This window comes from Gossypium hirsutum, chromosome A13, assembly GCF_007990345.1.
Source record: "Gossypium hirsutum isolate 1008001.06 chromosome A13, Gossypium_hirsutum_v2.1, whole genome shotgun sequence".
Lineage (NCBI taxonomy): Eukaryota > Viridiplantae > Streptophyta > Magnoliopsida > Malvales > Malvaceae > Gossypium > Gossypium hirsutum.
The window spans coordinates 5,334,852-5,359,953 of NC_053436.1; the positions used below are offsets into that span (position 1 = coordinate 5,334,852).

The window sequence follows — 25,102 nt, forward strand, 5'->3', positions numbered from 1 at the left end:
CTTCATGCATTACCAATTTATCATATTTCCCTTTTGTTTTATTTCTCTCTTTTTTTTATGTTTGGATAATCTTTTGAATAATTTTATTATCTATTTTAATTATATTTATTTTTTTATATAATATTTAAAATTATTTATACTCTCTCCTAATTCTTTAATAGAAGGATAATACGTTTCAGCGCATACAAACTCATATCCTCTTGTATTGACAATAATGTTCATGCCGATTAAATTAAGCTTCAATAACTTTGTTTGTATAAAAGATAGTGAGAGGGATTTAACACTAATTGGTATTTGGAATGGAAAACCAAGTATGATATAGCAAGCAAAGGCAGTTTAATTTATTTCTAATTGGTTAAATTGTAGTTTTGATATTTTTATTATTTATATTTTAATTTAACATAACGTAATATTCTATTTTTATAATATGATGGTGGATTTTTTTTAATTACTCTCTTCCCATATAAAAAATTTTATGTCAACATGGTGAATAGAAAATGATGATTTTAAGAAGGAAAAAAAAAACAATATCAATCATCATGAAAATGATGTTTTTAAGAAGAAAAAAAAAAGAAAACATTAATATTTTGACTGAAATGATTAACCACAAATCAAATTATATCAAATTAAAATATAATGGGTAAATCTTAAATTTATGCATAAAAAAGGGATTAAAACTAAAATTTGAAAATTACTATTTAGTGAGGGATGAAATTGGGCGAACCAACCTTTGGTTTTTGAACGAGGAGTTTTAGAAAAAAGTGTAGTTTTGGGTTGTGCTTACATCCACCCAATTTTATTTATCCATTAGCATCATTGTTATTATAACAAGGGTAAATTACATCAACAGTCACTTAATTTTGGGGTAGTTAACAAAACAGTCACTCAGATTTTAATTCAATCACTCAACTTTCGGAGAGTAATAAAATAGTCACTACTAACCATTTTCTGCTACAGACATAACGGAGCTATCATTTTTCGTTATAGACTTAATGGAACTGCCATTTTCCATCCCCCTATCACTACTCTCCCATCTTTCTCCCTCTTCCCCACTATCCCTCCCCCTACTCTGATTGTCTCCCATTCACCCCCTCTTCTCCACCATTAAGGATTGAACCTGTTAAGTTATTATTATTTATATTCAAGTTCTTCAACTTCGTGAGGTTCACAATCGCCGATGAAATCGTTCCAACTAAGTTTTTCTTTGCGAGATTCACAGTAACCACATTGCCTTGTGAATCACAAGTAATAAAAACCCATTGACAAGCATCATTTCCAAACTAATCATCAGATAGAAAAATAAGGTAGCCAAAACCACAAGCAATCTCAAGTAATGTAGTAACTTGAGGATCAAAAGGATCAGCATTATTATTACAGAAATTATTAGTACCGTTAACAACGATGTTCTCAACCGTGTTAGGAAATTTTGGAAATGGACCTTGGAATTTGTTATTAGACAATGAAATGTTCTCCAAACTAGAGAGATTAATTAAAGATCTTGAGATTAAACCGGTTAATAAGTTTTCTCTAAGCTTAATATCAAAGATACCCATAGATTTAGACAAATCTGGGATCTGACCAGTGAACATGTTTTTATGAACCCAAACTTGAAGCAAATCTGTCATGTTAGATAAAACATCTAAAGTACTTGTGAACCCAACATTCTGATTGTTGATCCAAAGATTTTGAATCATTGAACCGGTGAGAGAAGGTAGCAATGTGTCGTTCAAGTTGTTGTAAGACAACCTTATGCTTTGTAAAATGTTCAAAGATTGGAACACATCAGGTAAAGTGTCGTATAATTTGGTGTTGTCGAATTGAACTTGGACGAGACTCGTTGATTTGGATACATCTGGGAATGTCCATGGACTCAGCTTCGTGTTTTCGCTTAAACTCAGTGTTTGAAGATTGGTTAACTCGGTAAACATGTCGGGGTGACTGAAGTGAACAAGTTGTCGTTGAGGTAAATGTTTAGTAAGGTGGAAAGGTTGGCGAAAGATGGGATATACCCAGATAAGGAATTGTGTTGAAGCAATATAATACGGAGTTCGAACAAGGTGGAGATGTCGGTAAGGAGTGAACCGGACAAGGATTTGGAAGCTAAGTTGATGGAAGTAGGGGGAGGGATGGTGGGGAATAAGAAGAGGGATGGGAGAGCAGTGATAGGGGATGAAAAATGGCAACTCTGTTATGTCTATAACGGAAAATGGTGAGTGATGACTATTTTGTTAGTTTTCGAAAGTTGAGTTACTAAATTGAAAGTTGAGTGACTTTTTTTTCAACTACCCTAAAGTTGAGTAACTGTTGGTGCAATTTACCTTTATAACAATTAGAAAGACACAAGTTTGAGTATGTTTAAGCGTATTTTTCCTTTGATTTAAGAGTTAAAAAGGATTATGGGTATAAATAATAATTGTTGTTGTACCCTAATTTTATTCAATTTTTATTTTATTTTTTTGAAATAATAATATTATATATTATATGTTTTAGGTATATTTAAATATGGGTATAAATCTTTAAATATATTAATCAATTTATATTTTTTATTTTTAATATTATAATTATTTTATATATTAGTAATGGAATACCAAAAAAAAACCCTCACTTGTGATTTTTTAAAAATTTCAATATTAAATAATAATTTTTTAATAGATTTCTTTAAATAAATTTTTTTAAATCATACAAATATAAATAAACCCTAAAAACCTCTATTCCTAATAAATTGGGAAATAATTCTATTGGGTAAGAATAAAAAGCCCATTGGATTAAGTCCAACCCAATTAAAATCCCAATAGACAATCCACAAAAGATTGGTGACTGAGTTTCACGAAACCAAACACACTTGCCCCAAAAGAAAGGGTTCGAAAAACAGAATGTTATCCGTTGGAAGAACTCCGAGACAAACCTCAATTCTCGGTCGGTCGGATTTTAAGATAGTCGAAATTGACCTCAAACCCTCTTTTCCTGATCATGCAATAACCTCACTTTATGGAATAATTAAAAGAAGCTTATCCAAAAATCAATAAAATCAAAGTTGGAAGTAGAATTGATTATGAGTTCGGTCGGACTGATATTAAATTTAAGGTCTGTTTTTTATGTTCGGGTTAGCCTGACCTGAAAAATAGGGCTAAGTTCTATTTAAGAATGATCCAGATTAAAAAAGCTAAACCAAATTCGATTTGACCTCTTCGTAGTAAAAATAAAATTTAAAAATATAATACATAAAATACATTAAAAACATTAAAATAAATATTTCCCAACAAATTGAAAATACATTAGAAAAATTTATATACTTAAATAATACTAAGGTAATTGCAACTTAGAAAACAAATGTCTCTAAAATAGTAACAAATATGCAATATCCAAATAATAATAACATATAAGGAGCAAAACATCAACGAAACAATAGATTCAGGTCAGTCAGGCCAGACTAGATAAAAAAAAAACCTTGAGGCTCGGCCAATTTAAAAATGAACTTTATTTTTATTTAAATTCATTTTTCGAATCTATATTTTTACATAAACTACGGACTTTTGAACTAAACATATACATATTTATACCATTACACATGATTAAATGTAAAATCATATGAAAATCCCATTTGAGAATTTCTGATCACATCCAAAATGCAGAGGGACTAGCTTGTGAAAATAATCATATGCTCTCTCAAGACACTTTTGATATACCCTCGACAATAGCGTATGATCTTTTAACCTTATTTTATATGGGCAAAATAATGAATAATAATGTTCAAAATACGAAAAAGGGGTTGTTAGTACCATTTTATTATTAATATTTTGTGAATGAGTACCAAAGCTTTGACTCAAAGCAATGGACTGTCATTATCTTCACCGAACGCGGTGTTCAATTTCATAGGATAATAATTTAGTAATATTTGACCCTCAAAACTTTTAATTTTCCCCAATTTCACCAACCAACCCTCTTACCAACTCTCCACATAAACCAACACCGTAATTGGTGGATCCCACCATTATCATCCCCAATCAACACATTGCTGAATAAACCAACTTGGGTATCATTTTTCATATGAACCAACAATTTTGTCCAAGGCTCCTATGCCTTTGTTACCTTTGGTTATCAATATAATATTGCAAAAGCTTAATAAGGAAAGTCACAACTCATGCATAAAGTCACCTCATCCATTTGAGTCATCACATTGCACATGCGGTCATAGAGTGAGTGCAGAACTGGTCCCAAAGGAGTTTTGGGAGTTCACCAACTCCCTACCCGGTTGGCAAACCCGAAATGGTTGGTCCAACCGGGAGTTTCAACTTCCATATAAGCTCCTATAATGTCCCTCTTTCAGCTCAAATTTAGTGGTTACCATTCAAAGGCATAATACACAGTTCCCACAAAAGAAAGAAGGTTTAGAAGAGTAGTGGCAAATGGCAACCAACAAAACAGAAGAGCAGCAGCAGCAGTCTCAGGCTGGTAGGCACCAAGAAGTTGGCCATAAGAGCCTTTTACAAAGCGATGCTCTTTACCAGGTATCATCATCTTTAACTTTAACCTTCTTCCGACATGTTTTTTAGCATTAGTTTCTTTGATTTCATTAATGGTTTTTTTTTTTTTGCAGTATATCCTGGAGACAAGTGTATATCCTAGGGAGCCTGAACCCATGAAAGAGCTCAGAGAGATAACAGCCAAGCATCCATGGTTCATATTTCTTGATTCAGATATTAAAATCTATCACCCCCATTTATTTTCTGGGTTGGAGATTCTGACTATTGTTGATTTGGTTTAAAAAACAGGAACCTTATGACAACATCAGCTGATGAAGGCCAATTCTTGAACATGCTTCTTAAGTTGATCAATGCCAAGAACACCATGGAGATTGGTGTTTACACTGGCTACTCTCTTTTAGCCACGGCCCTTGCTGTCCCCGATGATGGGAAGGTAGCTAATGATTTGAATTTTTTTTTTAATCCTTCAAAAACAACACCAGAAAATCAATGCCATTTTCATTTCAAAATATGTTTGCAGATCTTGGCCATGGATATTAACAGAGAAAACTACGAGTTGGGTCTACCTGTAATCCAAAAAGCTGGTGTTGCTCACAAAATTGATTTCAAAGAAGGGCCTGCAATGCCAGTTCTTGATGAACTTGTCCAAGATGTAAAATTTTTCACCAACCCCAACCCTCCATTTTTCTTGTTCTTTTTTTGTTTGATACTAAAGGGGAAAATTGAATGGCAGGAAAAGAATCACGGATCCTTTGACTTCATATTCGTGGATGCTGATAAGGACAACTACTTAAACTACCATAAGAGGTTGATTGAGTTGGTGAAAGTGGGAGGTTTAATCGGCTACGACAACACCCTATGGAACGGCTCGGTGGTGGCGCCGCCTGATGCTCCGCTCAGGAAGTACGTCAGGTATTATAGAGACTTTGTTTTGGAACTCAACAAGGCTCTTGCTGTTGACCCTAGGATTGAGATCTGCATGCTCCCTGTTGGTGATGGAATCACCCTTTGCCGTCGCCTCAAATGAACCACCGTTACCGCCGCCGTCCAAATTTGAGCGTCTTCAAATTTCAACTCCACTCTTTTTTATTCCTTCCTTTTTAATTTCAAATCTTACAATTGTGTATTTTTCTTTTATCATAATGGTGGATGATTATTCAAGAATATCGGTTTATCTTTTTTTTTTATAGATGAGATCAGATAATATGGTTCAAATTCGTACTAAAAGACTGTTTGATCTTTAATCATCAATCTATTTAAATTAACACTTTAATTTTTTTTAAGTTACAATTATATCAATTACTATCATCAAAATAAATCATTAAAAAGTAAACTATAAAAATATTTATTTTTGTTTAACTCCGATTACATTTTAGTCGCTTATATTTGAAATGTTACATTTTAATCATTTACATTATCATCTTGTTATAGAGTAGTCACTTTATTGGTACCAAATTCATGGTTTAACTTTTAATTTGAAATTTAAACATGATTATCTACCATGTAAAAGTCATAGTTAGTTTCTCAAGCTATGAATTGAGGAATGGATGGTATAAAATGTTTTGCCCTAATAATATGGTGTCTTGCATACTCCATAAATATTTAATTTCATCATAATAGCAGAGAGTTCACAAAAGAACTACAAAACATAAAATCAAATATTAATTCATTTAAAAAAAACAAAACAAAACATTAATTAAATAAGGATAAATTTCACCTTTGATCCCTTGTTTATTTGTGTGTTTTATTTCGGTCACCCAATATGAAAACATTCAACATTAATGAAATCAATCTTGAGAAACTTGTTCTCAAGGTAACTACTATGTATCCATGGGCATATCGTTTTTGTCTTGGTAATAGTACATATCGATACTAGCATATTTCGATGTATCATTTCGGGTTTATCGATGTTTTAAATATTCTCGCACACATAAATATAGTCTAATTTTTTAGTTTTTTTAATAAATTATATATTACTTTGATAAAATATATTATATGTTATATATAAAACAAATATATCTCAATTACATCCATATAAATATATTTATACATAAATATAAGTTTTAAAATTATTAATTAAGTTCAATAAGTTAATTTAATAGCTTTTAATTTTAAGTATAATTATAGAAAATTCAAAATGGTTGTGATAAAAAAATTAAAAGTTAGTTTAAAATATTAAAATTTTGTATCAACCGATATGGGTCGATACGTACCGGTATAAGCTAGTATTGACCAAAACGAGTTGGAACACATCGAAATGACTAAAATTTTAACCGAAACAGAATATAAACTATTTGATACTAGTTTAAGACCAAAATAATACGTACATGCCGGTACGACCGATACCAATACATCACATACTACCATGCATCTTATTCCACATAGACTTTTTGGTGAATTAATTGTTCAACTAATTTATTTTCTTTTTATTTTATTTTTAGGGTAAATTACACTAACAGTCACCCAACTTTGGGGTAACTGACAAAACAATCACTTAGGTCTTATTTCAGTCACTTAACTTTCAAAAAGTAACAAAACAGTCACCAACGTTATTAAAAAGTGACAAAATAGTCACCGATTAACGATTGTCGTTAGGGTTTTAACGGGATTGCTGACGTGGCAAGTTAACCAGCTGATGTGGCAAGTTAACTTGCCACATTGGCAAAACGGCTGATTGGGGCGGGTTTAGGGAAAAAATGGGTAAAGGTTATGAGTTAATGTAATGTTTTAGGGTTAGAAACAGATTAGGGAAGGGGATTTGGAGGGGAGAAAAAGAAAAATCGATTTGGGAAATTTCGATCCTAATTTAGGGGTTTTAGGGTTTAAACTGAATCGGGAATCGATTAAGAAGGGTTTAGGGTTAGAAATTCGTTCAACAATCTATTAACAGGGTATAAGGTTTAGGGTACGATTGTCTATTTTTTTTGGGAAGAAAAGAAGACGAACCAGAAACCATTCAATTTTTTTATTGCCAGCGACAATGGGCAATAGAAAATAAGCTACCAGTGGTGTTACGTCTACTTTAATGGGTAAGTTGTTGCATTTAGTTTTAAATTTTTTGGATTTCAATGGTGCTATTTTGATTTAGGGTTATTTCTATTTCAATTTTAATTTCGATTCTAATTTCGATTTTGATTTCAATTTTAAAACACTCATTGATTTTGATTTTGATTCCAATTTTGATCTCGATTTAGATTTAGAATTTGATTTTGATTTCGATATGGATTTCGATTTAGGGTTATTTCGATTTTGTATTGTATGCCATGTGCATGATGTTTATTGTTTGTTTCTGCCATTGTATGAATGCCATTATCAAATTGATGTGTATTTTGTATATCTGCCATTATATGAATGCCATTATCAAATTGATGTGTATTGTGTATATCTGCCATTGTATGAATGCATTATCAAACTGATGTTTATTGTGTATATCTGCCATGATGTTTATTGTGTATATTGTGTATATCTACTATTATCAAACTGGTTATTGCCTGTTATTGCCTACCATGTACATGACAAAAATGGTTGTGTTTGTTGTCTGCCATTATTAAATTATTTTTTGTATTGGTTGTTGTCTGCTATGTGCATGACAGAAGTATTTGTATTAAATTATTGGGCATTTTATATTGGTTATTGTCTGACATAAATGGTTAATGTGTTTGCCTATATTGTCTGTTTTTATTGATGAGTACTTTGTTTGGCAGGTTTAATTGATGAAAATTTTAATGAGAATGAAGAAAACATGTCTGGTAGTGATGTGTCTAGTAGTGATAGTGATGCATCTGAAAGAGTTAGTTTAGATGGTTTAGACATGGATGGTATAAAAGTAAATGAATTGTGTGATAGTGATGATTCTATAAGGTTAGATAGTGCACATGAATCTAACTCAGATGGCCAAAATTGGCCTGAGTTTAACTTAGAGAATGACATGAGTAATCCTAGACTTAAGGTTGGAATGTTATTTAAGTCTAAAGATAGTCTAAAAGAAGCTGTCAAGCAGTATCTTAGGTTGAATAGTTATTTTATTAAGTTTCCAAAAAATGATTTAAGAAGGTTAAAGACAGTTTGCAATGAAAAATGTTCTTGGTTCATATGGGCTTCTAGGCTAAACCCTAATGACCCTATTGACCAGACTTGGCAAATTAGGAGTTCAAACCCTAACCATACTTGTTCTAAAGTCTATAAAAATAGGAACGTAACCTCAGCTTGGATAGGTGAAAAATATAAAAAAAATTCATTGCTGATCCTAATTATTCTCTGAAATCATTATAGCAATATGTCAAAAGAGATTTTTGTTGCTTGGTCTCACTAATCAAATGTAGGAGGGCTAAACTTAGGGCATTGGAATTAATTGAAGGAGCTCATAAGGCTCAATATGAGAAAATTTTGAGTACTTGTTGGAGGTTAGGATCCAAAATGAGGGAACAACAACAATCTGTTATTTGGATAACAGATTGTTTCAAAGGATGTATGTCTGTTTGCAGGCATATAAAGATGGCTATAGGGCTGGTTGTAGGAGGATAGTAGGTTTAAATGGATGTTTCTTAAAGGGCTACTATGGTGGCTACATGCTTGTAGCTGTTGGTATAGATGCAAATAATGGCATCTATCCACTTGCATATGCTGCTGTCGAAAGTGAAAACCCAGTATCATGGCTTTGGTTCTTGGAGTTGCTTGCAATAGACTTGGAAATTGTGAGCTCGTACCAGATATCTTTCATGTTTGACAAACAAAAGGTAAAACTCTATTTATATATATATTTTTATGTTGTTTCTATTTAGGGTTTGTCAAAGAATTAAACTATTTTTTCCTAATTGCAGAGACTTTTGGAAGCAATATGTATGTTGTTTCTTAATGCAGAAATAAGACACTGTGTTAGGCACCTACATTCCAATTTTAAGAATGCTGGTTTCTGAACAAAGGAGTTGAAAGATTTGATTTGGAAAGCTGCCAGAACAAGCACTACAAGGGAGTTCGATGATGCCATGGATGAACTGAGAAAAACCAATCAGCATGCTTATGACTGGTTGAAGAAGAAGAACCCTATTCACTGGTCAAGGTCTCACTTCCTAATTAGGAGCCATTCTGACATGTTGGTGAATAATCTATCTGAATCATTTAACAAGGTAAATCCCTATGTTTTATGTTTCTTACTAATCATTAACAATTCACTAATCATTTATGTGGTTTATGGACAGATGATACTGGAAGCAAGAGGTAAACCTATCCTGACCATGATGGAAACAATAAGGACCAAGATTATGTTACTTATTGTCAAGAAGAAAGAAGAAGCTGATAAATGGAAAGGAATTTTGTGTCCAAAGATAAGAAAAAGCTCGATGTAAATATAAAAGATTCATTAAGGTAAAGATTCTTTCTAATGCCTATATTCTGACTTAATGTTGCTGATCACATGCACTGATTTTTGGAAAGCTATTGACTTTTTTTAATATGTATGCAATGATTGTTGGAAAGCTGTTGACTATTTTTTAATATGCATGCAATGATTGTTGGAAAGTTGTTGACTATTTTTTAATATGCATGCAATGATTGTTGGAAAGCTGTTGACTATTTTTTAATATGCATGCAATGATTGTTGGAAAGCTGTTGACTATTTTTTAATATGTATGCAATGATTGTTGGTGTGTTGCCTATTTTTTAATATGCATGCAATGAGTTTTTTTTTTATAATATGCATGTAGTGACTACTTTTTTAGGGGGTGTGTGTCATTGTATGTTTTAACCAAGCATGCTCACTGTTTTTTAGATGTGTTTCATCACATGCTGGTGGGGATAAGTATTAGGTTGAATATGGTCCAAGCAGCCAACATGTGGTGGACTTGGTTCAGAATTCCTGCTCTTGCAGGAATTGGGATCTTACTGGCATCCCTTGCATGCATGCATTAACTGTCATTCATGTAAAAAATGAGTTCCTAGAGACCTATGTACAAACCTGGTACACCAAGCAAACCCAGCTTCAAACTTACTCCAACTTTGTATGTCTAGTAAGGGGTCCTAAACAATGGGCCTCTTTGTTAAACATGCTACCAATACTACCTCCTCCACTAAGAAGGCCACCTGGCAGACCTACTAAAGTGAGAAGGAAAGAACCTGATGAACCACAAACAACAAAAAGGTTGAGCAAGAGAGTGGTAGAGATGAGGTGCAGTAAATGCAAAATAATAGGCCACAATAAGGGGAGTTGCAAAGGGAAAGTTGGCCAAAACATTCTAGTAAGTAATTTGCCTTAACTTATAGTATATTTCTATCTATGAATTTGTTTGTTTTTCACATTTCTTTTATTCTTGTAGGTTAAAAGACATCAAGTTGGTGTCTGAACCCAGCAACAGGCTACCCCAAGTCAGCAAGAGGGTACCCCAACTCAACAAGGTGCCCCAACTCAGCTACCTACTGCCCCAACTCATCAAGAAGCTGCCCTAAGACAAAAGCTCCCATTAAAGAGAAAATCAACCACAACCACTGTTAGATGGATGCCTTTTACTCAAGAGTCATCCATGACAGACCATTGATGATGATGTGAACAGACTGCATTTTGTTAACTTTTTAAAACTGTGTAAATTTGCCTGCTACTGATTATTAACTTAGGCAGATAATTTTTTAGGAATTTGCCTATGATTGCTACTGTTGATGAACTTAGGCATAGTCACTGAATTTTTTTATAAATTTCCCTACAATTCACATTTGTTCAATTGTAATGAATTGTAAGAAAATTTGGCAATATTTTGCCCTTCATTCATTTAGTAAATAGTTTGACATTTTGGCCTTAATATATGAGCAATTTATCCATGCTATTTATTATCCAACTGTTAAGCAATTTGTATACCAACTGTTATCTTTTCTAACTAGCAGCCATGTATACTAACTGTTAAGCAATTTGCATATCAATTGTTATCTCTTCTAACCAGTAGCCATGTATACCAAGTGTTAAGCAATTTGTAAACAACATGAGCTGGTTAGCTATGTATACCAGCAGCCATTTTTAACACATGTTAAGCAACAAAAATATTCCAACACAATTTGTAATCAACAAAAATTTTCCATTTCATTCAAGTTTTTGTAAACAATATGAGATGGTTAGCTGTGTATAACAGCAACCATCTATACCAACATAAGCAACAATTTACCAGCAACAAAATTACAAAACATAAGCTGGTTTTCAATTAACATAAAATAATTTTTAAGGTTTTGAAAATAGCAAAACAGTAACAATTACAAGCACCAAAAACCAGGTTCTTTTTTCCCTCTTCCTTGCATCCTTTAATGTCTTCACTTTTTTCAGCAGACCCAACAACACAACTCTTAAACAGGGCGTCAATGGTGGATCAAACCAGCTGAAAAATCGACATGATTTTCGAAATCCACTGCCGAATTGCTTACACCCAAAAAACCTCCTACCTAGGTTGTTATTGGACCAACACGTATTTAATTTGGCTGAGTTTCCACAATAGCACACCGGAATCACTTCAGGCATATCCATTTTTCCTCTTCTCCTTCTTCTTCTTCTCTTCCTCCTCCTCTTATTCTTTTTCTTTTTCTCAAACCCTAAAATGGTGCTGGTACTATTGTTAAAGTGTTAGTAACTGGCCAACTAGACTTAAGGTTGACAGCTAGGACTCCGTCACCTGCCACGTCACTTTATTGTGACGTCTGTGACGAAAAACGGCAAAAAGGACCGTTTTGTTACTTTTTGAAAGTTAAGAAACTGAAATAAAATCTAGGTGACTGTTTTGTCAGTTACCCCAAAGTTGGGTGACTGTTGGTGTAATTTACCCTTATTTTTATCATAAAAAGTTAAAGATATGACGTTCCCTTACTGCCTCAGCACATAAATAGGGATTGAAGAGTCTGGTGGGTGTTGACAAAAACACCAATAATAACTGGATCCTACTGCATCCGTATTTGAGGGATTTGAAAATTTGCTCCCGAGTCTTGTAACGATTACCCTCCCTAAAAGTGTGCATCAGTTTGGAGTGTTCAAACTGATTAAGGAGAGTCCTATATTTATATACTACTGTGTACAACAGTAGGTTGGTCATGACATGCTTCGTAAATACATAAAACTAATTCCAAAGGTAGCATCAACCACAACGCATAGGGAAATATGTCTGTAAGCTTCAAAAATCCACTCGCCCCTACCATCACGTATGAGCATGCCAGCCGCTGCTTTAATTTGTAACATCCTTAATGGGGGCGGCTGCCACTTGATGCTATGCCCATGCGTGTTGAGTTACTGGGATTTTGGCAACTCTGTTGTTGAAACTACAAAAGCAAAAAGAATTTTCCATCTGCCCCCTGGCCACATAAAAGGTTCCACCAGCGTCGGGTAATTATCCATTCTGACTTTGTACCATCACTACAATGTCTCTTTGTGCTAAAACCCAGGATTCAAAAATAATAAAAGCAAAAGACCGTCCGTTGCTAGGGACCTTGATTACATTTGATTAGTAGGTTTTGATCTTTTCAGGGTTTTAGATTTAAATTTAATGCCTTTAAGAGCCGATTTCAGTTTTGGGTGTAATCAATAGAGCTGATTTAGATTATTAATCTTCCACTGGAAGTGGATTTGAGGGAAAGTTTCGATTTATGAATAAACCCACAATGCACCTGTCATTAAAGCCATCTGGAAAAATACAATGATTAAGGAACCAAATACGCTGGGAATCATCTTTGAGGTTTGTAATCTTCTAAGGGTATTGAAAATTAAGTGGCAAGCACGACGAGGTTTCAAAGAGCTTTGATTAGGTAGTTTATCAAACACCTAGCGTAACATCTAAAAACCCCACAAAACAGCATCCAGTATAGCTACGTCCCATGTAAAAAGTACAAACAAAATCATATCAGTAGTTGAATCTTCCCTTTCTAAACTCTTCCCTGCCACTTCACCATCATTTCTATCAAATGAAAACGTTTCTTATAATCGAAATTCAAATCTGATTGTCACTTACGGATCAATCTAAAGGAAAACTAGATAGTGGTTGAGCAACCAAACAAAAACATGAAAAGCAGAATGCATATATCAAATAAAAAACCGATGTAACCTAGGGAATGAGTCTAAATTAAGATAAAAGCAAAACAAACATTTGAAGTCTGAACCTCAGTCATGAGCTAATTTTAATCCACGAACATAGCAAAACTTAATTCAAAATGAACATAAACATAGTATCTCTTGTAAAACAAAACGAAGTTTCGCGAACAAACCATAAATCTTATTCAACGATAACTCTTCTGGAACCTTGCCCTAGCACCTCTTCCACCGAATTTCTTGGGCTCGCACCGCCTCGGATCAGCCACCAGCAAAGTCCTATCGTACCCGACTAAGATATCCTTAATCTCCTTCTTGCTTTGCTCATCGACGTACTTCTGGTAGAAAGCGACGAGGGCCTTAGCAATGCTTTGACGGATGGCGTAGATCTGAGAAGTGTGGCCTCCGCCTTTAACACGGATCCTCATGTCGACGCCGGCAAAACGCTGGCGGCCGAGGAGAAGAATTGGCTCGACGGCCTTGAAACGGAGGATTTCGGGCTCAACAAGCTCGATAGGACAACCGTTAATCTTGATAAGCCCACGGCCTCGCTTGCAGTGGGTAACCGCCACCGCCGTCTTCTTGCGGCCGAAGCATTGTACGGATTCGATCGGTGCTCTTTCCGCCATTTTTTTGTTGAAAACCCTAGCGAATGGAAAATGAGAGTGGCTTAAAAGTAGTTATATATGGAGTGGGTTAGGGTTCCTGATTTCTGAAAGGCTAAACGGTGCGTTTTAAAAGCTCAAGACCTATTGTGGGCTATAATTCGGCAGGGTTTAGTATAGGAATAGGGTCCAATTTAAGACATTAAAACCCAAGCCAGGCTTGAAAGTCCAAATACTTATATGAATATCTATATACGTAATCTAAAATATTTATTTAGAAAAAAATTTAAATTAACAAATTAAATTTTTATTATTTATTATACTATCAAATTGACATAAAATAATAATTCATTAATATATAATTAATTATTATTAGATAATAACAAAAGTGATATTAAGAAACTTTTAATTCATTGAATATAATTGAGTAAATTAAAATAATAATAATACACAAATTTTACATAGATTATTATTATATGATAACACCAAAATTAGTTTAATCTATGTTGTTTTTAAAGTTATTATGACTTAATTAGTGTTATACTTATACCAAACGTTTTGTAATGACTGATGCGAAATTAGACGCCCAGCCGACTACATTAGGTTTTCATTTTTCTTTAGATGACTATCCTAAGAGAGAGGAAGAAAGAGAGAATATGAGTAATGTTCCATATGCTTTGACAGTTGGAAGCCTTATGTATGCGATGCTTTGTGCACGTCTAGATATTTGTTTCGCAGTAGGAATGGTTAGTCGATATTAGGCAAATCCAATTCTCAGGTATTGACAAGTTGTAAAACATATATAAAGGTATCTTAAAAGAACCAGAGATTATATGCTTGTGTATTCTGAGGAGAACCTTACTCCTAGTGGATACATAAACTTAGACTTCCAAACCTGTAAAGATTCGAGGAAATCGACGTCGGGAAATGTATTCGTTCTAGGCTATGGAGCCATAGTATGAAGAAGTATATAAAAAAAACTTGAATTGCTGATTCTACTATGGAGGCTAAGTATGTCGCTACTTTTGAAGTAAAGAAAGAAACAATATGGCTTGGAAAGTTCTTACTCGATCTTGAAGTTATTCCTGGTATGGAAAAAGCTATAACACTGTATTATGATAACAATGTTGCAATAGCTAATACTAAGGAAATAAGAAGTCACAAGAGGGCAAAACACATTGACCGGAAGTATCACTTGAGACGAGAGACAATAGCCGAATGAATTGTAGATGTGATGAAAATAGCTTCTGAAGTTAACCTTACGGATCCGTTTACTAAGACTCTTGAAACTAGGAGTTTTAACAAACACGTCGAGGATATGAGAATACGAAACATGGCACATTTACTTCACTAGGGTAAGTGGGAGATTGTTGGGAAATGTGACCATATTGTAGTAAACATGCAACTGTTTTCTATTTATTTGATTGATAAATAAATAAATAAAGTTAAATTCACATTTCACTATTTTGCCTTTTATATTTATGTCTTTTATATTTTGCATGGATAGCAAAATTGTGACAAACAAATATTAGCTCATTGATTGTCTCAGTTCAAACTGAAGATAAATGGCATTGTAAGAACGCTTACATTGCGAGAAAGACAATTTACTTCAGTAGATAACCTAAAAGAGTCCATAATCCTGTAAATGAATCAAAGTGAGCATTTGATTCAAATACTGAGAAGGATTATTATGTTGTCTACAATTCCAATTGGGGAGATGACTAGTCTTGGCTATCGGAGTAGTTGACTCCACGGGTAGAGACATAGATGTATTCATTGGTAGAATGATACATTGGACTAGATGCAAGACGAATTAATTCTAAATCCATTTGTGAAATAATTCACTTGTGATGTTTATGGTGTGATTTACCCGTATCTTGAGTTAGTCACTGACCATATGTATGCAGCTCATGTGTTTTGATATAAGTGAGACTTATGCTCTAAAAATTATCGAGCTTATAGTCGGTATGTTGGGTATATGACTTGTGTATGGCATAGCTTTACTAGCAACAATGGAATTCATAGCTCAATTAAAGAGTTAATAATATCCTCTCATTGGCATTGTGTGGTTTGATAATTATGGAACGTGGCCACGGGTTGCTTGTTCTCGAACGAGCAATTTATCTCAGTCATTTGTTGACAGTGATCATATTAATCATTAAGAAGACATAATGGAGACAATGAGATAAAATATGATTGTATTAAGTGAATAGATTTAACTCAAAAGAATCAATGATATCATATGAGGGTAACACACACATAACAAGGTAATTGGATAAAGCAGTTGGATGAATTGCTTTCGTAAATAGTATACAATAAGGAGTTTTCAATCATGGTACTTCTTGTGGACTAACTCTATAATTAAGTAATTGCGAATTATTGAAATGATGCTTGTGGATATAATTGCAATTACTAGAGCCTAATTGAATATGTCTGATTGGTCCCTCTGCTAGCTCAACAAAAACTCGATCGGATTACATTTGAATCAGAAGAAAATTCTACGACTATGAAAATAATTTAATTGAGTCGATTTATTCGATATGGAATTGAATTAGATGGTCGTGAGAATTGTTCAACTAGAGAATTTGATTAAAGAATTTTATTGAAAAATTAATTTAGAAAATCTAAGTGATTTTTGGAAAAATTAATTTTGATCAAGTAAAATTAAATTAATCAAATTAATTAAAATTAATATGATATTTTTGGAAATTAATTTTCAAATCAGACAATTGGCCTAAGTAATTGAACTTGAAAATTGGACATGAGATCGTAAATTGGGCCCAAGACCCAAAATATCCAAAAACTGGACGAATCGGGCCTGATATGTGAAATCGGGCCAACTGTCTAACCGGTGGTTAGACCAAACCAATCAGGTTTTCAGTGACTCGGACCGAACAGGTAGTAGCTAAACTTGCTGGGGGTGCTGTAAGCCTGTCGCACCTGCATCACCGGACATGGCGGTGCCGGCAGTGTTCCGGTGGCCGACGATGATTAGTCTTTGGTGGTTGAGCAGTAGAAGAGTTGCACTCTTTTGGGACGTTACCAGATAATTTGATTTCATATTAACTATTCCAAAAATAATATTATTTTAATAGTTTAATATTAAATTTAATTTAATATTTATCTTAATAGTATTTTATTAATTTAATATTAAAATGATTATCTTAATATTAAATTTATTGTAATGTTTATCTAGATATAAACATTCTATTATTTTAATAAGATTTAATATTAAATTAATATAATATTTATCAAGATAAATATTAGATTAAATTTAATATTAAAGTGATTAAGTTTAATTATAGTTGAATTCTCCAAACTCTCCCTATATAAAGAGAGCCTTGGGTCATTATTTCACGCACACTTAAATTCAAGAGAAAGTTATAGAGAGAAAACTATTTAAAAAGATTATTTCAGAAAATTTTTAGAGATATTCTTTTGATTTACAATTTGACCCAAAAGTTTAGAGAAATTGTGAAGTTACCCCACTAGTAATTTTTTGTGAAAATTTTTTTCTGATTCGAAGCAAGCCCACACTCGACAGATGTGAGCTTGAGGATAGCGAAGAAGACTACTCGGTCGAAGTGCTCATCCTAGACGAATCGAAAAGGTACAATTTTGATTAAGTGTTTATTACTTTAGATATCAAAACTAAGATCTTGTTTTGTAAAAAAAATTAAATCTTTGTTTTCCCTAGATTTATTTTCGCTGCGTTTTTCAAACTCGTATTTTCCAACAAGCTACTTACTAGTGCAACCATGGAGAAGGTAGTTGTTTTTATCTAAGAGAATTATCCTTCACATATTATTACATGGGTTCAATTACTAGGATTGTCGTACCGTTATTACACCAAAAGTTTATTTTAAGAAATTGCCAATGTTATTGGAACTATGATTAAAATTGATTACAACACTATTATGGGGAAGAGATGTAGGTCTGCTCATCTAACAATTGTTGTAGATTTAAAAGAGTCATTCGTATTTTTCCTTGACATCAATGGGTTCTCACATAAGGAGAATATAAAGGATTACCAGTGATTTGTTATGACTATAGGTGTTATGGTCACACCAAAGAGATTTGCCCATAGAAAAGTGAGAATGTTGGCTAAGAAAGGGGTGTTTTAAAAATAAGAGTGGGATTTGAGTTACAACCAGGTGATAATGGTAAGTTGTATTTACCATGGATTGTAAGTGATAATGGTGAGTTGTATGAGCCTATATATAACAAAATAGGGTCAAAGGAAATCAAACACGAAGCCAGGTCTCAAATTTTAGGTCAAACAAGTAAAATGCAAGGCTATGTCTCCAGATAGTGAAGCTATGTCTCAAGATATGCCTCCCGTATTTTCATATTTTCACTTTGAAGTTTCATGTCTCAAGACAATGGAACCATGTCTTGAGACTCTGACCTTTATGTCTCGAGATAATGTACTATGTCTAGAGGATTTTGAATGAATATTTGGTATTTAGCAACAATATTTTATGTTTTGAGATAATGTCACCATGTCTTGAGACTTGGCATCTCATGTGTCAATACATTCATGCTATGTCTTGAGACTTATACTTAAAAATACATGAATCACATGAAAATATTCTTAATGTCTTGAGATATATGCCCAAAAATATAGAATTTAATCATTACAAGTCATACAATTAAGTCTTTAAATGTCCCTAAACATGTGCAACATGTAACCAAACAATTGCAAACATATTTGGCATATTGGATAAAAATGTAGAAACATGATCATTAACACAATGGATAACAATTTGCTAGGTAAGTACATTGTAAACTATAAAACACATAATCTACATAGAAATTTGCATTCTATATCCAAATCGAAAGTAACCAAAAGTTCTAAAATAAACTATAACATGCCAAAGGTGTCAACCATACCAAATTTATACGAAAAATTTAATTATAGACACAACAATCCACCTAGTGACCTAGGTGCATGCCTAAACTCAGTCTAAGAGAAATGAATTACAAAGAACAAAAACTGTAGCTAAGACTTGAGGCTTTAGATATTGTGTAGCTTAATTGAATTAAATGGAATACTAATGGAGCATGTAAAGGGATAACTTGAATACTTATGCTAGATGATTATTAAGAAATAACAAAGAAGATTGGTTACAAGATTACAAATGCAACATTGGTTGCTGCTTGATTGTTCAAGCAGAATTATGGACAATCTTAGATGGTATTCTCATAACATTGGAGGAGGGATTCAAATGTGTAGACGTAATGTGATAAGTTGGGTTTTTAGTAGGTTCATGATTTGGGGAATTATCTGAGTGTTTCCTTACTACATAAGTGTATGACTACTAGCACATACTAGTTCATTATAGACAAAATACATAGTCGATTCAACAGATGGGATGTTAAATTACTATCACTGGTTGGTTTGGTGATCCTAACTAACTCCCTACAATACATGGACTTTTCAAGTACTTTAATTGAAGAGAAAGCTATGGCATGGGCTTTTAGTGGGACCCATCTAAATACGATCATATATGGCTCGATGATGTCATTATCATTATGCGTTCTCAGACCCTCTCAAAGGAAAATTTTGCAGCTAAGTTGTATTCAAAGAAGAAAATGCATGGATGAGTAGAATTTCAGTTGAGGTATCACATTGGATATTTTGAAAATATATGTATCATATTGGAAGATTTGTTAAAGTACAAGGGTTAAATTTACCATTACCTCAAAAATTTATAATTCACCTATGATGTAAATGAAAACAATTATGTAACAAATTTATAAATGTTCTGAACATCTTATTAAATGGATGTCCATTAAGATTAAGATAAATTTTGATGTACTTTAAATTTTAATAGTCATTAGAATTAGATCTCTACTTCATTTATACTTCTTCTGCCTATAAATAGAGATTTTGAAGAAGTATTGTAATCATTTATACTTCATTTATACTCTATTGCTTCCAATATATATTTTCTTTGTTATTTGCTCTTTTTATATCTCTTTATTTTATAACAATAAAAAAATAATATAAAAATTAAATAGGGCTTTGGTTGAAATAGTAAGATTGAATGAGTGAAGGTCATGATGTCTTGAGTTTAGTTCCTTCGTGTGAATGTATTTAATTTATATAAAAAACAATAATACTTTCAAAATAATATTTATTGCCTTGTATAAATAATGAGTTTTTAGTAAATTCAAAACTCTACTTAGACCTATTTGATGGGTAACACAAACTCAATCTAAATCTTAAATAATTGTATAAATAAAAAATTTTCATCCTTTTTTTTAAAGGATAAAGTTTAAAACTATACATAAACTTGGTCCAATATGCAATGTTAGATATGAAATGTTCATTTGAATTAATTTTCACAAACGGTTAACATTGCTATTGATATACTATCATTTTACGTATATGTATTGAATACCCAAATAATTATACTTATCCAAATAATAATAAATTGATGTCTTTATTTCTTTAAATATGTAGATTGAATAAAATCAAAGTTTCATATATATACATTTGAACAACAATCAAAGTTTCATGTATATAATTGTACCCATCAAAATTTTATATTAAATTACTCATTAAATTATAATTTTAATATTTACCCCTTATAAAAACTATTATCTTCCAATCAACAAGAGAACCCATCACAAACCTCACATTAATCTCCAAATCCATTATCTTTCCTCATAACCCTATACAAATAAAAACCAAATCCGAAGAAATTAAGCAATTAACCAAAACAATGTCCACGATCAATCAAATAAAACTTGTTGTGTCGTTTTGCTAAAAGTTCTAAAAAACTGTCTCTCTTTATGTTTTATGTCGTTACAATATATTTACGTTGTTATTTTTACATTATTATTAATGAGAAGTGATTGTATGAAATTGTGCTTTTAAATCGTTAATATAATGTAGAAAAAAAAACAAACAAAAGAGAAAAAAGCTAAAAATGGTGATCCCTAAAGCTTGAGGCCCTCTCTTCATAATCTAACAGTGCTTTGAGACGAATGTTTAATATGGTTTAAGTAGATGTTGGTAGAAATAGGAGGACGTAGCATTGAAGGCTTAGGTCTGGTGAGGTTAGTTAAAAGGTTATGATGGATTAAATTTGCATGCATTTGAGCATATGCATGTTAAAGGTTATGTTATATTTTTATTTGTATTAATTTTTTTAATTTTTGATTAATGGTTAATGAATGTTTACTTATAGAATTCATTCGAGTTCAAGTTTTTTGTTTGGAGGAGTAAGTGATAGTCTTTTTTTTAGACAGTTCTTTTTAGATGTAATGTATATATGTGTAGTTTAAGTATGTCCTTACCATTTATGAGTATTATCTCTCTAATAAAATGTTTATTTACAAAATGTTTTTCTCGACATTTAGTGAATAAAAAAATAAAAAAATTGTTTTATTTTTATATTATTTTCATAATAATATGAAGTCATAATTTAGTATATGATTAAAAGGATTTATTCATATATCTAACACTGTGTTTGGTTCGCCGTATTACCCAATCCATTACGCCCCGATTACGTGTGTATTACATTACGCCCCTATTCCGGCGTTTGGTTCGCTGTAATAGGTATTACGCGCGTAATCGGTTACGCCCCTAATCCCCAAATTCCCGTGTTTTCCAATCCCTTCCCTTTTCGCTGTATTAGCTATTACTTCCGGCCTCCCTCCCCATCTCCCTGTTTTACCCTCCCTCCCTACCCGACCCTCTCCTCTTCCGTGCATGAACCTCTTCCCTCACCGTTAAATTCCTTTTATATTTTAGAGCCCCCCACAAAGTAGAGTCGCCGTCCTTTCTCTTCATCTGGATTGAACAGCTACGAAAGATCTACCACTAATTTCCCTTCTTTGATCCTCTCAATCAAGTAATTCTCAAATTATTTTCCTACTGTTTTTGGGTTTTTTTAACCCTCTGTTTCATTCAGTCTTTTGTTAATTCCTTAATTTTCCATATATGATTATCAGGTGATGATAAACACTGTGAATTTAAAATTTGGGGAGATGTGAGTGTGTTGAGTGGCTGGAGAAATTATTTTGCGTAGCTGCGATCGAATTGCTGAGTTAGGGGCTACCGAGTTACTGAGTTCTTCATGGCTGATTTTCATACATCGACTCATAGAGCTAACTGGATCTTCTCGCCTCAAGAACTGGTAAATAATATGAAAGAAAAAAAAGAGAAATTTCATTGTTTCTTAAATGTGAGGAAAAAACCAATTGTTTTTCTTTGCAATGTTTTTCCGTTTCCACTGTTTATATTGATTACAAGCTGCTGGTGTTAATGTTTTTTGCTTAATTTTCTTCATGGATGCTTTATTGATGTAAGAAGAGATTGAAAAGATAGAAAAGTAGGAATTGCAATTAATTGAGAACTTTCTCAAGTTTAAATTAGGTTCTTTTGTGTTTTGTTTTTAATTTTTTTTTTGCTGATATAGGTTGAGAAATACAAGGCTGCAAATCAAAGAGCAATACAAGCACTGGAGAAGGTATGACAGAGTCCTTTCTTTTCAGTTTTGTATGTATGTCTATATGCGCGAGCTTGAGTGTGTGTTTGCATAGTGTACCTTCGGATTATCGTTTTAGTAGATTAGATGAAATTGGTGTTGAACTCCCTTCTTTACTTCCCATTAGAAGCATTTAAATGTTGTCAGTTGCAAACCACCATTATTGAAACCATTCCTAGTGGAAATTTTCTTTCTGGTGTTCATTTTATTGAAGCTGACTTGCTGATTTATTCTGAAGTATGGGACAACACAAATGGAAGTAGACGCTGATGGTTCACTATCATACCCTGAACCTATTGAAAGAGATAATGGTAAATGAAATTTTCTTTTACTTTTTAGTTCTATTGTGAGGTGCTAGGTCATCGAGCGTACCATGTAATATTTTGATTGTTCATGTCAGCTGACAAGCATTCTCGTCCAAAACCTCTTAACATTGAAGAAGAACAGTTCATGCGAGTGTTTTATGAGAACAAACTTCGAGAAGTTTGTAGTGCATTCTACTTTCCTAATAAAATTCAGGTACTTACTACCTTTTTTTTTTTTGGATAATGGTCATACTATAAATAAATATGAGGCCATGATCAATGTGATTTTGTTTGTGGTTCATGTTTTGCAGGCAACTGCTCTAATTTATTTCAAAAGGTTTTACCTGCAATGGTCGGTCATGGAACATCATCCAAAACATATAATGTACGAGTCTTCTACATCTCTTTCAGATACAAGCTCCAATGCCCTTTATCTCTGCATGTAATATGCTGGATGAGTCATTCTGATTTGCGCTTAAGAGTATGTTAGAAAAATGCATCATGTGCTATTTTAAAAATGTATGAAAATATCAGGTAAGCAACATACTGTTTGGAATTTGTATATTGTCCCTGACTTTGTCATTTCGTATGTGGTGGTGGAAGAAATGTTACTTTGACTGATAATCACCATTGAATACTAAACTTTCTTTAGAGAATAATGTAATTGTTAAATTGGAAAAGTTTCTTTATAACTCTAGGTTAACCTGTGTGTATGCGGCCTGTAAGATAGAAGAAAATCATGTGTCAGCAGAGGAGCTTGGTAAGGGGATTTCACAGGATCATCAAATGATTCTCAATTACGAGATGATAGTGTCTCAGGTATGGCTATTGTTCTCCTTCCTTTTTCTTTTAGTCTTGCTTTTTTCTTTTGCTTGTGCTTCTCAAAAGTACATAACTGGATTTGCAGAGTCTGGAATTTGATCTCATTGTTTATGCACCCTATCATTCAGTTGAAGGTTTTGTCAATGACATGGAGGTGGGTTTGGTTACTGATTATCCTTTTGTTCTTCCTTCTATAGTTGTAAAATATATTTACAAGTAAATCTTAAGTTGTTATTTGGGGTAATCATTTGTTTTCCCTTGTCGTGTTATTATTATTTTTCTATGTCGTATTGCATTTAAGGTGTTATATAGTTTGTAACACGATAAATCCATGATAGATTTTGGCATGTTCGTGCATACATGTTGTGTTCCAGTAGTTGAACTTCAGTCCGTAACATAGGCTGCCTCTTGGTTTATTCTGTTTCTCAAACATTTTGCATTGCATGAATTAATAACTTGTGTGTGAAATTATGATTTACAGAAGCTTCACCTGTAGTACATGAAGAGACAGGTCCATCAGAGGCAAATCTCTTCTCAGGCAAATATATACTAGATCCAAATCAAGCTCCGAGAAAGCAAGTAAAACCGGTCGCTCGACTTCAGAAGATTCTCAAGTTCAGATTGTTACTCGACGAGGATGTTCAAGTCGAAACAAATTCCCAAAATAATTCAATTTTGTAAACTAGCAAACTCAAAATTTGTAGTTAAATGTTGATCCTTAACTTTGAAAGTAATTTAATGAAATTTTGAAAGTAATTTAATGAAATTCAAGCTTAGTTATGCTCTGAGGAAGAGTCCATATTTTTAAGCGGTGGATCTTGTATATAAACTATTTCAGCAGATTGCAAATTATAATGCAGCAAATGTAACTTTTTAGTAATGAAGGTGTGATTGATCCGAATTATTTTAAATTGTATAAATTCATATAAGAAAATTTATTATTAAGAATTTTATGAAATTATATATTATTATTAAATTATATGTAATAATAATTATTTTAAATTATACAAATTCATATAAGATAATTTATTAGTTATAATTATTTTAAATTTTATTAAATCATATATTTTAATTAAAATATATTTAATATTAATTATTTCAAATTATCTTTTATAATATCATATATTATGATTTGAGTAAATTCATATAAGATAATCAATTATTAAGAATTTTATTAAAATATATATTTTAATTAAAATATATTAAATAATAATTATGTTTAAATATGATTAAATTATTTATTTTTGATAATAAATAATCTTATTAAAATTTAAATAACAATAACAATAATCATTTACCAAAACAAATTTATGCTAAGGGTATTCTGGTCATTTTAGTTTTT

At 32.5% G+C, this 25,102-nt stretch overlaps 3 protein-coding genes across 3 annotated transcripts; 2 read left to right on the forward strand and 1 right to left on the reverse strand.

Moving 5' to 3' along the window:
* Positions 1-4,081: 4,081 nt before the first annotated feature.
* LOC107894282 (caffeoyl-CoA O-methyltransferase) lies at positions 4,082-5,648 on the forward strand. The gene is made up of 5 exons (XM_041084594.1): positions 4,082-4,508; positions 4,598-4,677; positions 4,773-4,917; positions 5,005-5,136; positions 5,218-5,648. Exons 1-5 carry the CDS (start codon positions 4,407-4,409, stop codon positions 5,509-5,511), a joined length of 753 nt encoding a protein of 250 aa, XP_040940528.1. The 5' UTR covers positions 4,082-4,406; the 3' UTR covers positions 5,512-5,648.
* A 7,891-nt stretch (positions 5,649-13,539) lies between these two features.
* Positions 13,540-14,229, reverse strand: LOC107894283 (40S ribosomal protein S16-like). The gene has a single exon (XM_016819562.2). The coding sequence runs from the start codon at positions 14,154-14,156 to the stop codon at positions 13,716-13,718; it is 441 nt and encodes a 146-aa protein (XP_016675051.1). The 5' UTR covers positions 14,157-14,229; the 3' UTR covers positions 13,540-13,715.
* A 7,377-nt stretch (positions 14,230-21,606) lies between these two features.
* Positions 21,607-24,526, forward strand: LOC107894694 (cyclin-H1-1). The gene is made up of 9 exons (XM_041084595.1): positions 21,607-21,997; positions 22,098-22,282; positions 22,565-22,615; positions 22,872-22,944; positions 23,034-23,152; positions 23,250-23,323; positions 23,637-23,757; positions 23,846-23,914; positions 24,242-24,526. Exons 2-9 carry the CDS (start codon positions 22,223-22,225, stop codon positions 24,254-24,256), a joined length of 582 nt encoding a protein of 193 aa, XP_040940529.1. The 5' UTR covers positions 21,607-21,997; positions 22,098-22,222; the 3' UTR covers positions 24,257-24,526.
* The last annotated feature ends 576 nt before the right edge of the window (positions 24,527-25,102 follow it).

Excerpts from the sequence above, each read along its gene's own strand:
- LOC107894282 (XM_041084594.1), top strand. The coding sequence starts at position 4,407 with ATGGCAACCAACAAAACAGAAGAGCAGCAGCAGCAGTCTCAGGCTGGT. Across the intron at positions 4,918-5,004 it reads CTGTCCCCGATGATGGGAAG|ATCTTGGCCATGGATATTAA; the intron begins GTAGCTAATGAT and ends ATATGTTTGCAG. Across the intron at positions 5,137-5,217 it reads TTGATGAACTTGTCCAAGAT|GAAAAGAATCACGGATCCTT; the intron begins GTAAAATTTTTC and ends ATTGAATGGCAG.
- LOC107894283 (XM_016819562.2), bottom strand. The coding sequence starts at position 14,156 with ATGGCGGAAAGAGCACCGATCGAATCCGTACAATGCTTCGGCCGCAAG.
- LOC107894694 (XM_041084595.1), top strand. The coding sequence starts at position 22,223 with ATGGCTGATTTTCATACATCGACTCATAGAGCTAACTGGATCTTCTCG. Across the intron at positions 23,153-23,249 it reads ACTTTCCTAATAAAATTCAG|GCAACTGCTCTAATTTATTT; the intron begins GTACTTACTACC and ends CATGTTTTGCAG. Across the intron at positions 23,758-23,845 it reads ACGAGATGATAGTGTCTCAG|AGTCTGGAATTTGATCTCAT; the intron begins GTATGGCTATTG and ends CTGGATTTGCAG.